The 14,223-nt window shown below is 35.8% G+C and overlaps 3 protein-coding genes across 3 annotated transcripts in view; all 3 read left to right on the forward strand.

Annotated features, from left to right (window-relative positions):
• The window catches only part of ercc1 (excision repair cross-complementation group 1), a 10,367-nt gene extending 7,310 nt beyond the window's left edge, over window positions 1–3,057 (forward strand). The window contains exons 6-9 of the mRNA XM_016286417.1: window positions 1,308–1,407; window positions 1,538–1,609; window positions 2,331–2,399; window positions 2,594–3,057. Of these exons, the coding sequence (XP_016141903.1) occupies window positions 1,308–1,407; window positions 1,538–1,609; window positions 2,331–2,399; window positions 2,594–2,656 (304 nt within the window). The 3' untranslated portion in view covers window positions 2,657–3,057. The remainder of the gene's footprint in view (window positions 1–1,307; window positions 1,408–1,537; window positions 1,610–2,330; window positions 2,400–2,593) is intronic.
• A 613-nt stretch (window positions 3,058–3,670) lies between these two features.
• LOC107595882 (granzyme B-like) lies at window positions 3,671–5,074 on the forward strand. Its single transcript, XM_016286467.1, has 6 exons — window positions 3,671–3,686; window positions 3,775–3,834; window positions 4,023–4,170; window positions 4,315–4,462; window positions 4,559–4,816; window positions 4,925–5,074. The coding sequence occupies exons 1-6, from the start codon at window positions 3,671–3,673 to the stop codon at window positions 5,072–5,074; spliced, it is 780 nt and encodes a 259-aa protein (XP_016141953.1).
• Window positions 5,075–5,487: 413 nt separating this feature from the next.
• On the forward strand, window positions 5,488–9,087 carry LOC107595883 (granzyme F-like). The gene is made up of 4 exons (XM_016286468.1): window positions 5,488–5,494; window positions 5,735–5,882; window positions 6,033–6,201; window positions 8,666–9,087. The coding sequence occupies exons 1-4, from the start codon at window positions 5,488–5,490 to the stop codon at window positions 9,014–9,016; spliced, it is 675 nt and encodes a 224-aa protein (XP_016141954.1). The 3' UTR covers window positions 9,017–9,087.
• Window positions 9,088–14,223: the final 5,136 nt, after the last annotated feature.

Here is a 14,223-nt window from a genome sequence, read left to right on the forward strand (position 1 = left end):
TCATCTCTAAAATAAATATTTTAGAGGATAACTTAGTTAACCAAACCCTACAGCTGTCTGTTAACTCTTCTCTGACGGCGCAGAGGATAACACATTTGTACTGGTCTTAAAGGTTCTTTTGGATAGAGTGGAACTCACCAACCCTTGGTTGTACAGAAAGATTCAGTCTGGAACCAAGTCAGATCTTTGTTGAGCTTGAAGTTTCAATCTGGATTCAGGTGAGGAGCTCTATCCGGGTCACGGCACCAAAACTGTAGGAAACTTTTTCCTCGTCAAAGCAGAAACCAGGAGACGTTGGGATATCTTTCATACAGAAGTCACTCTTTATTGAGGACTCACTGTGCGTCGCTGCAGTCATCCAAGTCTGACTATAGCTCAGCACAGTAGAGTTTATATACATTTTAAGGGGGCGGGATTCATTCAGTAGAGGTGGCGACAATCTAAACAAAGCATGCAAATGGAATACATGAATCAGCCCGTTACCGGAATTTCTCCAGCCCTGATCTCATCAGCATAACAGTGTCATTCAAATGCATAGGTGCTAATCCAATCAGCATAACTACTCAAAGACTGGGACAGAGGCACCAAGAGCCATTACGAACAAAAGGTGAGTTTCTCAGTAATTTGGTTAATTTGACTAACTATAAGAGAAACCGGAACAGACAGGAACCTCTTGCTACACTTTAAGATAATGTTCTGACTCTTTTTATATCTAAAGAATTTGCCACTGACGATTCAAACACGAGTTTTGAGCAGTGTAGAGTAGCGCTTGTTGTTTGTCATTTCTTCGATCACAAATGCAGACATGGTTTTATGTTTACGTTGCGTAATGCAACGTGTAAAAAGACAGTATAAATCATAATCCGTAATTATGTCCCCACTGGATGCAACAAATGCCTCGTTTATAATGGGTTTTAATGTTTTTGTCTCGTCGCTCCGGCCGGACAGGGCATCATCACAATATGGCAAGGGGCATAACATTTCCGTCACACGCTTGAGGTATTCGGCCAATCACAACGCACTGGATAGCTGGCCAATCAGAGCACACCTCGTTTTTCAGACCGATGAGATTTATAAAAATTGACGCGTCTCAGAAAGGCGTGGCATAGAGGAGAAACAATGTACAGTATGTGGAAAATAATGTGTTTTTTGAACCTTAAACCGCATAAACACATTTCATTACACCAAATATACCAAATAATGTTATTTTTAGCAACATCATATGACCCCTTTAAAGTTCAAACCCTGTTCTTTTTAGTGCTTCAATTCAGTTCGTATAATTAAACATATCTGTTTGTGTGTGTAAGTCCTGAAGAAGCAGGCCGTTACCTTGAGACATATAAATCCTACGAGAAAAAACCTGCAGATGTTCTGAAAGAACAAGTGGAGAAAAATTACTTGTCCCAGGTTAGAGCACAAAAACCTAATACATCTAAAATGATTATGTTTGGTTCATTTAATCATACACTGATGACATCATTCCTATAATTGTTTTGTTTTTTTGGTCATATTTAATACTTCCTTTTTTGTTTGACAGGTTACAGATTGTTTAACCACAGTGAAGTCTGTCAATAAGACAGATGCCATGACTCTCCTGTCTACGTTTTCTGTAAGGAATTATTTTCCTTGATATGTTGCACATTTACTGCATTACTTACACTACTGTTCAAATGTTTGAGGTCAGTAAGATTTTTTTTTACAGAAATGATTAGTTTTATTCAACAGGGACACATTTAATTAATCAAAAGTGACAGTAAAGACTTAGAATTTTTTTTTATCAATTTCAACAAAGATATTAAGCAGCACAACTGTTTTCAACATTGATAATAAAAAGAGATGTTACTTGAACACAAAATCAGCATATTAAATTGATTTCTGTCATGTGACACTGAAGACTGGAGTAATGGCTGCTGAAAAATCAGCTTTGCAATCACAGGAATATGTGACATTTTAAATTAAAATATATTAAAATGGAAAACAGTTCTTTTAAATTCACATTTTTGATCAAATAATTATGCAGACTTGGTGAGTTAGATACTTTTTCCCAATCAATCAATCAATCAATCAATCAATCTTACCACCTTAAACTTTTGGTTTTGTGTATATAAAACCAATTGCCAATAATCTTGAAATATGTAATTGTATAATGATCAAATAATTATGCAGAGTTAGATACTTTTTCCCAATCAATCAATCAATCAATCAATCAATCAATCTTACCACCTTAAACTTTTGGTTTTGTGTATATAAAACCAATTGCCAATAATCTTGAAATATGTAATTGTATCAATTGTATGTTCTTTTACGTTGATTCCATTTTATCTCTTCAGTCTTTGGAGGGAATCATTAAGGCCTCTAAGGAAGAACTGGTTTTGTGTCCTGGACTTGGTCCACAAAAGGTGTGCAGAGACACTTTGATATATTTTGAGCAGTTGGCTTTATATGTAGCATCTGATATCAGTTTACATGTGTTACTGTACATAGTTTAACATATGTTATTATTGCTCATGAACTTTAACAGTAAGTGCATTTGACACTTTAAACTTGTCCAAAGGTATGTCTTAATTTCCTGTCCTGTTTGTGGTTCATTTAGGCAAGAAGGCTTTATGATGTACTGCACCAGCCCTTCATAAAGACCAAGAAGAAGGAAAGCTGAGCTGATAAAGCCAAACTGCTTTTCTTGAAATCACCAACTGTCTTAGAACAGAGTGCCTAGAATAAGGTTCTGGAGCCATATAGCACAAGGTCAGCTGGAGGCTTCAGGGTCGTTGGCCTATGATGATCTCGGTCTTTAATTTGGGGCATAAACAGCCATAAATGCAGTGGTTTATTTATTAATTTTTGTAAAGAAAGTAACCTGCTTTTATAATTCTGTAAATTCAGTCTGACTCCGTAGGATGAGGCAAGGTTAACATTTGAGTTAAAATAACTTTTTTTTTCATGTGTGTTTATGAAAATTTCAATAAATTTCAACACTATTTTGCAATATGTTATGTTGTTTTTTTAGAGTGGGAGGGGAGATTCTATAATAACTCCATGATTCTTATTGCAACTGAAACAAAGCCTGTAGGAACCACTTGTCATACATTAAAAAAAATGGTGGAAACTTAAGAACAGACTCAAATGATACGTCAGAATTAGACTTTATGGTAAAGCTGACTCAGAGTATGAATGTGTTTGTGGGCCAAAAGTTCATTGCCATCACAATTGCCACAGAAAACGACATCACAGCCTTAATCTCACAACTTGCATTAATGTGGAGGTTATATTGTTCACATAGTTCTTAAAGAGATAGTCCAACCAAATAAAATGACAATTCTGTCATTATTTACTCACCCTCATGTTGTTTCAAACTTGTATGACTTTCTTCTGTCAAAGCATAAAGGCGATATTTTGAAAAATAATTTTTTTTTGGTCCGTATAATGGAAGTCAATGGTCACCAAAACTATTTGGTTTCCAACATTCTTCAAAATATCTCCTTTTGTGTTCTGCAGAAGAAAGCATGTAATGCAGGTTTGGAATGATATGGAAGAGTAAATGATGACTGAATTTTTTGGGTTTTTAGATGTTCACTGTATTTTTTTAAATACATTTTTTCTGAGAACTCGCTGTTATTAATACATGCAAGTGAGATCTTTCCCCTACAAATTTCCATTGTGTGCTTTCATAATGTGCGAGTATATAGGTGAGAAGAGTCTCTGACCTACATACTCTTGTCACATATTATAGACCACACTGTAGGTCAAATTCTGCTTGTTTCATTCCTGCATCAGCACAGTCGTACATCATGCTGCTCACCGTCTGTCTCCTGCTGTCTGTCTTCTCTCTGTCCGGTAAGACATTCACGTCTTGCATCAATAAGGCCGATTCTTTTGGGAGGGAATGTTTTAATTGAATACTATTAATACATTGAGACATATTTCTGTTTGTTTCCACATTTTTTTTTATCAATGTCTTGCAAGCAGTTTCAGTGATTTATTAAAATAAATTAAAATAAAAACCTCTTGTATCATGATCACAGGAGGATTAGAGAGTGGTATTGTAGGAGGCAAAGAGGTTAAACCTCATTCCAGACCATACATGGCATCTCTCCAGTATAGAAGACAACATAAGTGTGGAGGGATGCTGATTAGTGATGATTATGTGCTGACATCGGCTCACTGTTTGGAGTGAGTATATACAATTAATATATTAGTATTTGAACATGATGAGGTATTGTAGTCTTTATCTGGATTTTTTTTAAACCGTGTACTAAAATGATGCTCTGCAGTTGTCACCTCTTAAAATAACCTGAACAATAAATGTTTTCACAGCAAGACCACCAACTTCTTAGAAGTTGTTCTGGGAGCTCACAATATTAGCCAGAACGAGGACAGCCAGCAGATTATCCAAGTAGACAAGTACATCAGACATCCTAAGTATGAAAATGATGGCTTGACCTATGATATCATGTTACTAAAGGTATTATTGGTGCTCAAATTGTCCTTTTTTTGGGTGGATCGTAAATTATTATTTTATTTTATTTTATAGAGGTATTCACTGACTAATATGTTACAGATGAAGACCAAAGCCGTACGAAATGAGTTTGTGGATGTTATTGAGCTACCTAAGAACAATGAGGATATTCCTGCCCATGTGGAATGCTCCATTGCTGGCTGGGGCATGAAAAAACCCGGAGGAAGAGCATCAGATGTGCTGTGGGAAGTCAGCCTCAAACTGCAGTTCAGCTTTGAATGCAAAAACAAGTGGAAACACCATTTCAACTCTGAGAAAATGATCTGTAGTGTCTCGGATGGGAAAAGGGCGTTCTGTCAGGTACTGAACTATCACTTGATAATTAGCAAAAAATGTATGTCATCTTATATTTCACATAAATTCACATTGTGGCAGACTACATTTGAAGTCTTTCCTTTGTTTCTTTAGGGTGATTCTGGCAGTCCTCTTTTTTGTGACTCTGAACTTAAAGGAATGGCTGCATACACATATCCTTATGACTGTACATACAAGAAATACCCTGAAGTCTATATGAAAATATCTGCCTTCCTCCTGTGGATTAAGAAAAACATTAAGTGATTGAAATAGCATCATTTATGCATGTAAATGATCTATCATGTGTTTTAGCCTAAAAAGCTCTTTTACTAATTTTTAGCTAGTCCCTGATGCTATTTCCATATGGAATGTCATTCAAATGGTTAAGAATAATTTATTTGACCTTTTCTCTGTATTGCTTCCAAGGCTGTCTTCAGGGAGAACAAGTGGGTCCACTAAGGTCCTCTATGAAATAACCTACTTATTGGACTAGCCTTCTTAATTTGCATATACATTTTAAAAAGCGAATTTACATCTCACAAAATGAAAGTTATTAAATTAAAATGCAAATAATAATGTTTTTTTCAAGCAAAACCTGTACAGTCCTAAGTCAAAAATAAAAGCATCTGTAGAACTTTGGTCCACAGGAAGTTACAGAACATTGTTGATTCTTGATGATGAAAGGTAGATTATCATACCATTATATATAAAATGTTATGAAATGAAATGTTCCAGCTAGGTAACTGCAAAGATTAATTTGTCCATACAAAAGTAATGCAAAGTACGCTGGTAAGATATCATTCATTCCTTTTTTTCAGAATTTGTATTTTTTTTTTAAGTAAAAATGTTGGAAAACTATTAAATATTTAAAGCTAGAATATAATTTAAATAGTCTGGTGTGAGTTACTCATGTTTTTGTCACAGGTGGAATGGAGAGTGGTATTATTGGAGGAAAAGAGGCTAAACCTCATTCCAGGCCATACATGGCATCTATTCAGATCAATAGACGTCACACATGTGGAGGGATGCTGATCAGAGAGGATTATGTACTGACAGCGGCCCACTGTTTGAAGTGAGTATGTCCCAGGCTGCATGTGAAGGATTACTTATGATGCTTTTCAAAAAGAATGTTGTAGCCTCAATACTTTTAGTTTATCTGTAAATCTGTTTTAGTTATTCAATTACTTGATTTGAAAATCAATTTTTGATTTTTTTTCCACAGCCGTAGTGTCTTCTCTAGTCGAGATCACTTTGAGGTTGTTCTGGGAGCTCACAACATCACGAAGAAGGAGAAGAGCCAGCAGAGAATCCCAGTGAGGAAATACATCCGACATCCTATGTTTGAACGGAACAAGGAGATGGACTACAGCTATGATATCATGTTACTAAAGGTACTTTCACCTTCACCTACTGTAACTCTGTATTCAGTGTGTTGGGCAAGTTACTTCCAAAATGTAATACATTATATTTTACTAGTTACTGTCTTTTGAAAGTAATTAGTTACATTACAATATTACTGTCTCTGAATTGTAATGCATTACACTACTTTTGAGTTACTTTCACCAAAAGTATTATAAAATGCCAAAATGTAGTTTATTGCTGCTAATTCCACATCCAGTGCAGGGTAATGTGGTAGGTCTATACAGCATAAAATTATAAAATCATATTTAGATACCGTTATGTAGGTCTACATTAATGTTACGTTGTAGTTTAGGTTAAACACAGATAAGCACAAACCGCATTATTACATTCATAAATAACACCATTAAATAAAGCGAAATGTTATAATGTACAACTAATAAACACAATACCTAGCCTAGCTATTTTGAACGGTTTCAGAAGAAAACAAGAATGAAAAAATTTGCTAAACAAGCCAAAACTAATTAGGCTAATTCAATGCGAAACTGAAAGCAAACGGCGTTCTCGCGCAGCCTACCTCTCTTATTCGGCATTAATCCAATTAAATGTGTCCATATTTGCGATTTATTTGAATGCTAAACTATTATTTATTATGTAAACCAGGCTTAAAGCACTTAAAAACATCCTCGTCACATGAGCAAATGTGTGTTTGGCCCAAACGGCACGGATTGTAGCCTTCTACGCAGTACGCACTCATTTAAATTAACCAGTGTATCTATATGTTTGGTTGACTGTATTTTATTCTGATAATGAACAGGCTGCAACGTTTGCAATGCTGTATGTGTGTGTGTGAGGCGCCGGCGTGATCGAACAGCAGAAACAAACAACAAAAATACTTCTTCATTTTTGGTCATACAAGGGCACGTTTCAGAAAGGAGGTATACGAAAACTATGTTAACCCTGAAATGAGGGAAACTCTGGGTTTTCCGTTTCAGAATGTGAGGTATGTCAAACCCGAGAAAGCAGGGTAAGTCAAGCCCGTTTCTGAAAGAGGGGTAACTTATACTCAGAGTCAGAGTGAACCTAACCTGGCTATGTTACTATAATGATTCTGTAAATGGTGATCAGCACCCAAATATTGTATATAATGTGGCTACTGCCTTTTGCCTTGGCGTGACATCTCACTTTTTGCAGACAGTGCAAAGGCAGAGTACCTACAATAACTTCAAAATAGCGGTAAAAATCAAGTTTGAGATCATTTTCATTAAAACATCTAATTGCCAGATTTCCAGTGTCCTACCCATAATTCTTTTTTTTCTGGACAAATAAAAATCGTTAAAGCCATTTTTCTACGTTTCACAGTCTAGCGAGTTTCACACTCTGGAGCAGAGCGGCAGTCGAATTGTTGAATAACGTAGTTTTTTTTTCCTTTCGCGCACAAAAAGTATTCTCGTAGCTTCGTATAATTGCGGATGAACCACTGATGTCACATGGATTATTTTACCCATCTCCTTGCTACGTTTCTGGACTTGGGAACATTTCAGTTGCGTTGCTGTCTATGGAGGGTCAGACAGCTCTCAGATTCCATCAAAAATATCTTAATTTGTGTTCCGAAGATGAACGAAGGTCTTACAAGTTTGAAACGACATGAGGGTGAGTAATTAATGACAGAATTTTCATTTTTGGGTGAACTAACGCTTTAATGTCTTGTACCTTTGACTGTGTTAAACATGGTGTCACGTGGATGGGAATATGCATAGAATTTATATGTAGATGAGGTTATGCATAGTAAAACTAGGCGTTGAAAGCTCCATATATGGTGATTACGGGGAGGAGACGGGGTGGAGATGCACGTACGCACAATCTTCCCCTGACTGGGAATTATAAAGGGATTTTTGCGCAGGTTCTGGCGTACGCATGTTTTTATAAATCTGAAAACCTTTGAGCGTACGCAAAATCTAGCTTTTGTGCCTACGTACACTTTTAGGATGGAATCTACAAAGTGTTTTATAAATGAGACTCCAGGTGTTTCCAGGTTTTACTCGTGCTATTTCTCCATGTTGAGAGTTTGGTGTCGCACATATTGCACCTGACTATGCAGACTTATCCTTTTCTCTGATGAACTGAAAATAACAGGAGTGTGTCCATCACACAAATGTAGAATCCGTCTCTGCAGTCATCTCAACCATCTAATTCTAGCAACAGGAAATAGACAAACTAGTTTACCCGCGGAATTTTTTCTCTGGTGCTGTTTTGTGGTGTTGGTAAATTCACCACTTAATTTTGAGTTAAAATATGTTGTTGTAACTTGCGTTACTGAGATTGTAACGAGTAATAATATTACCCAAATTGTATTAGTAATGCGTTATATTACTGCGTTACAGCAAAAAGTAATATAGGCCTACTACTGTAATATTATTACTTTTGTAATGAGTTACTCCCAACACTGTCTATATTATGCACTTTGTTCTCTTTAAATTACTTTGCTATTTGCAGCTGAAGAACAAAGCCAAGATGAGCAAATTTGTGAAAGTTATGCCTTTTCCTAAGAAGAATGGAAAAACACCTGCTAATGTTCACTGCTCCATTGCGGGTTGGGGGTTGAAAACCCCAAAAGGAAACCAGGCATCAGATGTGATGCGGGAAGTCAATCTCAAACTGCAGTTCAGCACTGAATGTAAAAACAAGTGGCAGCAATACTTCAACTCTGAGAGAATGATCTGTAGTAATTCAGATGGGAAACATGCTTTTTGTTTGGTATACTATTCTATTCTATTCTATTCTATTCTATTATATTCTATTATATTATGTTATATTAATGTATTTCTCTATCCATCTTATTCATAGGGGGATTCAGGGAGTCCTCTTATCTGCAATACTAAACCACAAGGAATTGCTTCGTATACCTTTAATGGTGACTGTACAAATAAATCATATCCTCAAGTTTATGTAAAAACCTCCTACTTCCTCCCCTGGATTAAAAAGAACATTGGTTAAAATTAAACAAATAAATAAATAAATAATCTGGGTTCTTACATTAAAGGTGTTTTTGTTGTTTCACTTTTATACTTTTTTTTTAACCACTTGTTAATCTGCATTTAAGTTTGCTAATGCATGTACAGTGGGTATAGAAAAGAATCACCCTCAATCTCAAACTGCAGTTCAGCACTGAATGTAAAAACAAGTGGCAGCAATACTTCAACTCTGAGAGAATGATCTGTAGTAATTCAGATGGGAAACATGCTTTTTGTTTGGTATACTATTCTATTCTATTCTATTCTATTCTATTATATTCTATTATATTATGTTATATTAATGTATTTCTCTATCCATCTTATTCATAGGGGGATTCAGGGAGTCCTCTTATCTGCAATACTAAACCACAAGGAATTGCTTCGTATACCTTTAATGGTGACTGTACAAATAAATCATATCCTCAAGTTTATGTAAAAACCTCCTACTTCCTCCCCTGGATTAAAAAGAACATTGGTTAAAATTAAACAAACAAATAAATAAATAATCTGGGTTCTTACATTAAAGGTGTTTTTGTTGTTTCACTTTTATACTTTTTTTTAACCACTTGTTAATCTGCATTTAAGTTTGCTAATGCATGTACAGTGGGTATAGAAAAGAATCACCCCACTTTAAAATGATCACATTTTGTTGCTTTGCAGCCTTAAATAAAGACGGACACAGTTTTTGTTTTGTCAGGCTGTATTTACTCAGTGCAACTGATCCAGGGAGGGTCTGTGTTGAACCAAATACCTTCCACTTCTTAATAATACTACCACAATACACTGTGTTTCTAGGCATTGATAAAGCCTTTGAATTTGTTTTGCATCTATCTCCTGACTTGTGCCTGTCCACAACTTTATCTCGGAGATCTTTTGACAGTGCCTTGCCACCCATAGCTGATTGTTTGCTTCAGTTATACTACCAAGGACTGAAACGCTCCAGGAAAGCTCTTTTCACTTTCACTTTTTTTGCTTTTAAATGGGCAAACTAAAACAAACTTAATTGCACACATTTTGCTTTAAATAATGGTTACTTTAACTGTAGGGTTTATGTGTGATTGTTTGATACTCATCAAATTGGTCTGTTTCTGCAGAAACCTGTTGTTGCTCATGTGATTTCACACCTCTGTGCTCTCTGGTTGACCTTGTGAAAATTTCACCTATGAAGCCCCTTTCTTTGCACGCAAGCATGTGGTCTGAAAGGAGGTATGAAAACTAGAGTAGTGTATTTGAGCCAAAGTTGAGAACATTCTAGTTAGATGTCAATATGTCATATTCATACTGTCTCTCAGGAAATGCATTTTGAAATGTTGGTCTGTCTTATTGAATGTGGATCCATTCATTGACGACAAACTATTACACTTGTAAATATGTAAAGCTGATTCTATTCATTTAAATTTCAGTATTTAAAATACAAAAGTTCAAATCCTATTTGGGCAATGACCAGGTCTCTGATGCCTCTTTATTTATCTGGCAGATGAATATCAGAGATGATAAGAGTTCATACTGTAGGTGATCACATGAAGTAAAATGCATCTCATGCTTTCTCATCTGATAGTTGACTGAATAACAAATTCCAAAGCATTTTGTGGTTGGTAATTTAATAAAATGTAATGAAATGTATCACCATTTGTTAATAAAAAAACTGACTACATTTGTTTCAGATTTGATAAAATTACATGAACTATATTGTCCTTCCTAAGACAGATAACAAATGTCTAGCTAATGTGACTGTCGCTGGCTGGGTTCTAACTAACAAGGAGAAAGTGCATCAAGGGCTGCAGGAAGTCACTCTGTATCTGCTGCTCACCTCAGAATATAGAATCACGTGGCAGTGATAATTCAGTTCAGAAATATACGTTTGTGGTCAGAATTATTGCCACCGCTGGACTCTGGAGCAGTGGGAACATGTTCTGTGGAGTGACAGATCACTCTTCTCTGTTTGGCAGTCTGATGGGCGAGTCTGGGTTTAGCGGAAGCCAGGAGTTAACTGGAGTTATGCCAACATTACCTGCCTGACTGCACTGGGCCAGCTGTAAAGTTTGGTGGAGGAGGGATACTGTGAATTCAAACGTGCATCTCAAAAACAATGTTATTATAGAGAAAAACAAATCAAAGTACAATTTTTTTTTTGATTTATCAAGCAAAGGTCATACAAATCCTAAGCCAAAAATAAAATCAGCTGTCCAACTTTGGTCCACACAGGAAGCTCCAGAACATTGTTCCTTTTTTTCTTAATAATACTACCACAATACACTGTGTTTCTAGGCATTGATAAAGCCTTTGAATTTGTTTTGTATCTATCTCCTGACTTGTGCCTGTCCACAACTTTATCTCGGAGATCTTTTGACAGTGCCTTGCCACCCATAGCTGATTGTTTGCTTCAGTTATACTACCAAGGACTGAAACGCTCCAGGAAAGCTCTTTTCATGCTGAGCTAATCAAAATGACTACAGCTGATCACAGTTGAAATTATTTTCTGTGCCCACTCTAGGCTCCATATATTTGCCATCATAGCTGCAAGGGCCAACCTGATCAATCTTGTTACCTAAAATAGTAATGACAAAAAGAGTCAATTCAACAGTGAAAACATAATTGCAGTTTTACATGCTTCACACTTTCACTTTTTTTGCTTTTAAATGGGCAAACTAAAACAAACTTAATTGCACACATTTTTGCTTTAAATAATGGTTACTTTAACTGTGTAGGGTTTATGTGTGATTGTTTGATACTCATCAAATTGGTCTGTTTCTGCAGAAACCTGTTGTTGCTCATGTGATTTCACACCTCTGTGCTCTCTGGTTGACCTTGTGAAAATTTCACTTATGAAGCCCCTTTCTTTGCGCGCAAGCATGTGGTCTGAAAGGAGGTATGAAAACTAGAGTAGTGTATTTGAGCCAAAGTTGAGAACATTCTAGTTAGATGTCAATATGTCATATTCATACTGTCTCTCAGGAAATGCATTTTGAAATGTTGGTCTGTCTTATTGAATGTGGATCCATTCATTGACGACAAACTATTACACTTGTAAATATGTAAAGCTGATTCTATTCATTTAAATTTCAGTATTTAAAATACAAAAGTTCAAATCCTATTTGGGCAATGACCAGGTCTCTGATGCCTCTTTATTTATCTGGCAGATGAATATCAGAGATGATAAGAGTTCATACTGTAGGTGATCACATGAAGTAAAATGCATCTCATGCTTTCTCATCTGATAGTTGACTGAATAACAAATTCCAAAGCATTTTGTGGTTGGTAATTTAATAAAATGTAATGAAATGTATCACCATTTGTTAATAAAAAAACTGACTACATTTGTTTCAGATTTGATAAAATTACATGAACTATATTGTCCTTCCTAAGACAGATAACAAATGTCTAGCTAATGTGACTGTCGCTGGCTGGGTTCTAACTAACAAGGAGAAAGTGCATCAAGGGCTGCAGGAAGTCACTCTGTATCTGCTGCTCACCTCAGAATATAGAATCACGTGGCAGTGATAATTCAGTTCAGAAATATACGTTTGTGGTCAGAATTATTGCCACCGCTGGACTCTGGAGCAGTGGGAACATGTTCTGTGGAGTGACAGATCACTCTTCTCTGTTTGGCAGTCTGATGGGCGAGTCTGGGTTTAGCGGAAGCCAGGAGTTAACTGGAGTTATGCCAACATTACCTGCCTGACTGCACTGGGCCAGCTGTAAAGTTTGGTGGAGGAGGGATACTGTGAATTCAAACGTGCATCTCAAAAACAATGTTATTATAGAGAAAAACAAATCAAAGTACAATTTTTTTTTTGATTTATCAAGCAAAGGTCATACAAATCCTAAGCCAAAAATAAAATCAGCTGTCCAACTTTGGTCCACACAGGAAGCTCCAGAACATTGTTCCTTTTTGATGTTGAAAGGTATAAATTACCAAAGCATATGCACCATTACATACGTTAATAATATATTACATATATGAAATAATAGTATAAAATGACAGAAATTGCCAGGAAATAGAAAATATTAAGATGTCCATACTAAAGGGATGTGAAGTAGAAATGTCACTATAGAGGGCAGAAACAGCTTTCAAAATGTATAATTAGTCACTTCTTGTATGTTACAAACATTTACTCTTTAAAAAAAACAAAAGACAGTTTTTTTGGTCCCCTGTTGACCTGTTTTTTAAGCCAGTACGTTTTTGATGTCACACAATGTGTTTTTTTTGCTTCCCACAAGCAACGTTCAGTCATTGACCACAAATAAAATACTACATTGATCAGTCAGTGTGTGATCTTAACAGAACACCAAAACTTCAGCCCATCAAAAGTTTTTTAATAAACATGAGATTTGGAATTAAGGTACTACTTAATTTAATTTCTTCTCTTGTAACAGTACTTATGATTGAGTGCAGTATTTCAGTTGTTTTATTTCTGTGACACCTCTTTGTTAGTCAGTATACCATTGTCTCCTGGGTTTAAGCTGCTTTTGTTATTTTGTACACACATTTATTGTTCGAGGTTCAGAGGGGGAGGAGATATAACTAGTGAGCGCAGATAGTGGGTCTGAATAATTTAATAGCATTCTCACTTAATGCTTAAACTCAGACTGTACTTCTCAATCAAGTTTCCTTACGTCGTTCTTCTCCTTGGTATCCCTTTTGCTGGTGAGAAGTTATTCATTTTGTTCTTTCTGAATTTGTATTGTGCATCTTTTTTTTTCAAGAGCAAAAATTTTTTGAAGCTAGAATATGGTTTAAATAAAAATTTATGAACTTGTACAATTTTTAAATATAGCCACAAGCAGAAATCATCGGGTTTCTAGCACCAACGGCTCATGTGGATGATTAGGTGCTGCGATTGAAATGCATCTTTTCAAATATAATGTGTTTTTACAGAAAAGTCTATTTTGAATGTTCTCTGATTTAGGGTTTGATGAAGAGAGAGAAAAACCACCGTAAACATTTTTTGCTAGCATAATGTGATCAGAAGATATGTGGTGTATAAATAAAGGTGCTTCATGATGCCATAGAAGAACCTTTTTGTCTAAATGGTTCCA

Source organism: Sinocyclocheilus grahami, unplaced genomic scaffold (genome assembly GCF_001515645.1).
Source record: "Sinocyclocheilus grahami isolate Dianchi unplaced genomic scaffold, SAMN03320097.WGS_v1.1 scaffold209.1, whole genome shotgun sequence".
NCBI classification, from domain to species: domain Eukaryota; kingdom Metazoa; phylum Chordata; class Actinopteri; order Cypriniformes; family Cyprinidae; genus Sinocyclocheilus; species Sinocyclocheilus grahami.

Coding starts and splice junctions, on each gene's coding strand:
- LOC107595882 (XM_016286467.1), top strand. Junction 4,463..4,558: donor ATGATATCATGTTACTAAAG/GTATTATTGGTG, acceptor AATATGTTACAG/ATGAAGACCAAAGCCGTACG. Junction 4,817..4,924: donor GGAAAAGGGCGTTCTGTCAG/GTACTGAACTAT, acceptor TTGTTTCTTTAG/GGTGATTCTGGCAGTCCTCT.
- LOC107595883 (XM_016286468.1), top strand. Junction 5,883..6,032: donor ACAGCGGCCCACTGTTTGAA/GTGAGTATGTCC, acceptor TTTTTTCCACAG/CCGTAGTGTCTTCTCTAGTC. Junction 6,202..8,665: donor ATGATATCATGTTACTAAAG/GTACTTTCACCT, acceptor TGCTATTTGCAG/CTGAAGAACAAAGCCAAGAT.